The sequence below is a fragment of the Bison bison genome, unplaced genomic scaffold (assembly GCF_000754665.1).
Source record: "Bison bison bison isolate TAMUID 2011002044 unplaced genomic scaffold, Bison_UMD1.0 scf7180017851022, whole genome shotgun sequence".
Taxonomy (NCBI): Eukaryota; Metazoa; Chordata; class Mammalia; order Artiodactyla; family Bovidae; genus Bison; species Bison bison.
The window spans coordinates 9,276-11,892 of record NW_011481595.1 but is presented as its reverse complement, the minus strand read 5'-3'; the positions used below and the strand labels follow the sequence as shown (position 1 = coordinate 11,892).

The 2,617-nt window shown below is 60.9% G+C and overlaps 1 protein-coding gene across 1 annotated transcript in view; it reads right to left on the bottom strand.

Annotated features, from left to right (window-relative positions):
* Positions 1 to 2,617, bottom strand: part of LOC104995841 (polycystin-1-like) — a gene marked incomplete at its 5' end in the record, with an annotated part of 19,520 nt that overhangs the window by 7,632 nt on the left and 9,271 nt on the right. The window contains 4 exons of the mRNA XM_010849888.1: positions 21 to 160; positions 342 to 512; positions 2,070 to 2,265; positions 2,346 to 2,598. Coding sequence (XP_010848190.1) covers positions 21 to 160; positions 342 to 512; positions 2,070 to 2,265; positions 2,346 to 2,598 — 760 coding nt within the window. The remainder of the gene's footprint in view (positions 1 to 20; positions 161 to 341; positions 513 to 2,069; positions 2,266 to 2,345; positions 2,599 to 2,617) is intronic.

Genomic DNA, 2,617 nt, shown 5'->3' with positions numbered 1-2,617 from the left:
CCAGGAGGGGTCTTACTTGCAGCCAGCACCTCCTTCTCCACCAGGCCCCCGTTGGCCTCCATCTCCACCGACAGCCAGTCGTTGACCAGGAAGAAGGTGCTGCGGGCGCTCTGCAGGTCCCGGACGATGACGTGCTGCAGGAACCAGGCGGGGCTCAGCCCTGTGAGAGCAGGCAGGTGGTCAGGGCCGGTGGGCAGTCAGGGCCAGCGGGCGGTAGGCAGTCGGTCAGGGCCAGCGGGTGGTAGGCAGGTGGGGCAGACAGGGCAGGGCGGGCAGTGGGCAGTCAGGGCCGGCGGGCTGTGGGTGTGCAGGGCAGGCAGTGGGCGGGCAGTGGGCCCCACCTTTGTTGTCGTGCCACACACGGATCTTCCACAGGCGGCCCAGGCTGTGCGGGGTGGCAATCTGGAAGACGTCCAGGCTGTTGCGCTGGAAGGCTCCATCCCCATCCAGGTGTCGGTGGCCGCTGCGGCCATCTGCCCCATACAGCATGATGCCCACGTGAGCCGTGGTCCCTGGAGCACAGGCGGACAGGGGCGCAACTCTGGGTTTCTGTCCACGGATGCTGACCCCGGCACGTCTGCCTGTTGATCTCCCTTCAACAGGCAAGGCCCGATCTCAGGCCCTCAAACTGTTCCATAAACGGCCCCGGTGGCGGTGGAGCATTAACTGCGAGTGACCACATGGGACAGAAGCATGGCTGCCAGCCTGCAGTCTGCTGCGCGAATAAGAGACCCATATGCTGGTGCTGACTGGTGACACCACCCCTTCTAGAGCCTGCTGCTGACCAGTCCCTGCGCACCTGTCTCACACAAACCACCAGGCGCACGTGGTCTCGCCCCTGTGTCGGCCACGATAAACCCACACGACATTTTATGAATGTCACAGAAGGGAACAGAAACACACTTCAGAAATGAAAATTTCCCCGGACTTCCTTGGCGGTCCATTGGTAAAAATCTGCCTTGCAATGAAGGGGACACAAGTTCGATCCCTGGTCCTGGAAGATTCCACATGCGGTGGGACAACTCGGCCCGGGCGCCTCAGTGACGAAGCCCGGGCTCTAGAGCCCACGAGCTGCAGTGTTGAGTCAGTGCCGGGAGCCTGTGCTCTGCAGCCAGAGAGGAGCACCGGCGCCACTAGAGAAAGCCCACACAGCAACCAAGACCTGGGGCAGCTTCAGGATAAACACATAAAAATTTAATAAAATAAACACTTTCCTAACAAGAGAGGGGACCCGGTGATAAAGACGAAAGCACAGCAAAGAGATGAAAACTGGTACCAAAAAAGTGCGCTTTAAATTAAAGGCAAACGCGTAACTGAAGACCTAGCCAACTGTGCAGCTCCTGCCGCCGCCCCAGGCCCTAAAAACGCCGCCAGTGGCAACGAGTGGCCGACATGAGCAAGGACACTGGTTGCAACAAAAAGGATGAAGACACCGCGGAGCAACCAATACGGCAAACGCTTCTTCACATGAGACGAGCTCTCAGAGGCGCTTCACAGCAGGAGCGTGGACAATGTGCGCAGTAAAGTGACCTCTGGCCGAAACACAAGGACGCCCCTAAGGCGGCGCTCACTGATGGGAACACCGCTCAGACTACTTGCTCAGTTTCCCACAAAGAAACAAGATGCCTGATCTCAGCGTCCAACATGTATGTCGCGCAGTACTGACCCCATGCCAACCTGCTTCTCTGATGGCTATAACTGATGGTCAGAGAGCTAGAGACATTGTGAAATTCACAACATTTCACCCGGACGACCTGCTACCGTTTAGTAATCAATGGGCTTCCCTGCTGGCTCAGTCAGTAAAGAATACGCCTGCAATGTAGGAGACCCGGGTCGATCCCTGGGTCGGGAAGATCCCCAGGAGAAGGGAATGGCAACCCACTCCAGTATTCTCGCCTGGAGAATCCCATGGACAGAGGAGCCTAGCAGGCTACAGTCCACGGGGCCACTTAGCGACTAAACCACCACACGGTCGACGGCCTGGCTGATCCTGCCCACCTGTGCATGCCAGTGGGACTGCATGCCCACAGGCCACTGTGTGTGAACCTGCCCCGCCGGAAGCCCCTCACCTGAGCCCCGGCCCCAGCCAGTCTTGACCAGGATCTCGTACTTGAAGCGGCCCCCCTTCCCGCAGAACGGGATGGCGCGGACCCGGCGGACGTCCAGCTGGTCCAGCTTACGCAGGATCACGGCCATGACTGCGTAGGTCAGCAGGCACACGGCGCAGGTCAGCAGGACGACGTGGTTGATGCCGGAGGCCGGCTCCTGGGGAGACAGGCCCGTCAGCCCCGAGGCCGCACACCACAGCACTGGGCCCCCTTCCGTGCGGGCGCGGCGCCACTCACGGGGAAGGTGAACTCAATGCGGCTGGCGGGCACGAAGAGGCTGGCACCAAAGGCGGTGAGGTGGCGGGTGAGACAGACGGCCTCGCGGGGCGAGGTCTCCTCCAGGGGCACCAGCCCCTCCGAGCGCCATGCCATGTGCTCCTCGCTGAAGTACTGGCAGAGCGACGTGTACAGGCCCACGGACACCGCCAGCGCCGACCAGCGGAAGTGGCTGCTCAGGTTCAGGTGGTAGCTCAAGCCCAAGTCGCGGGACCTGGAGGGGGGCGTGTCAC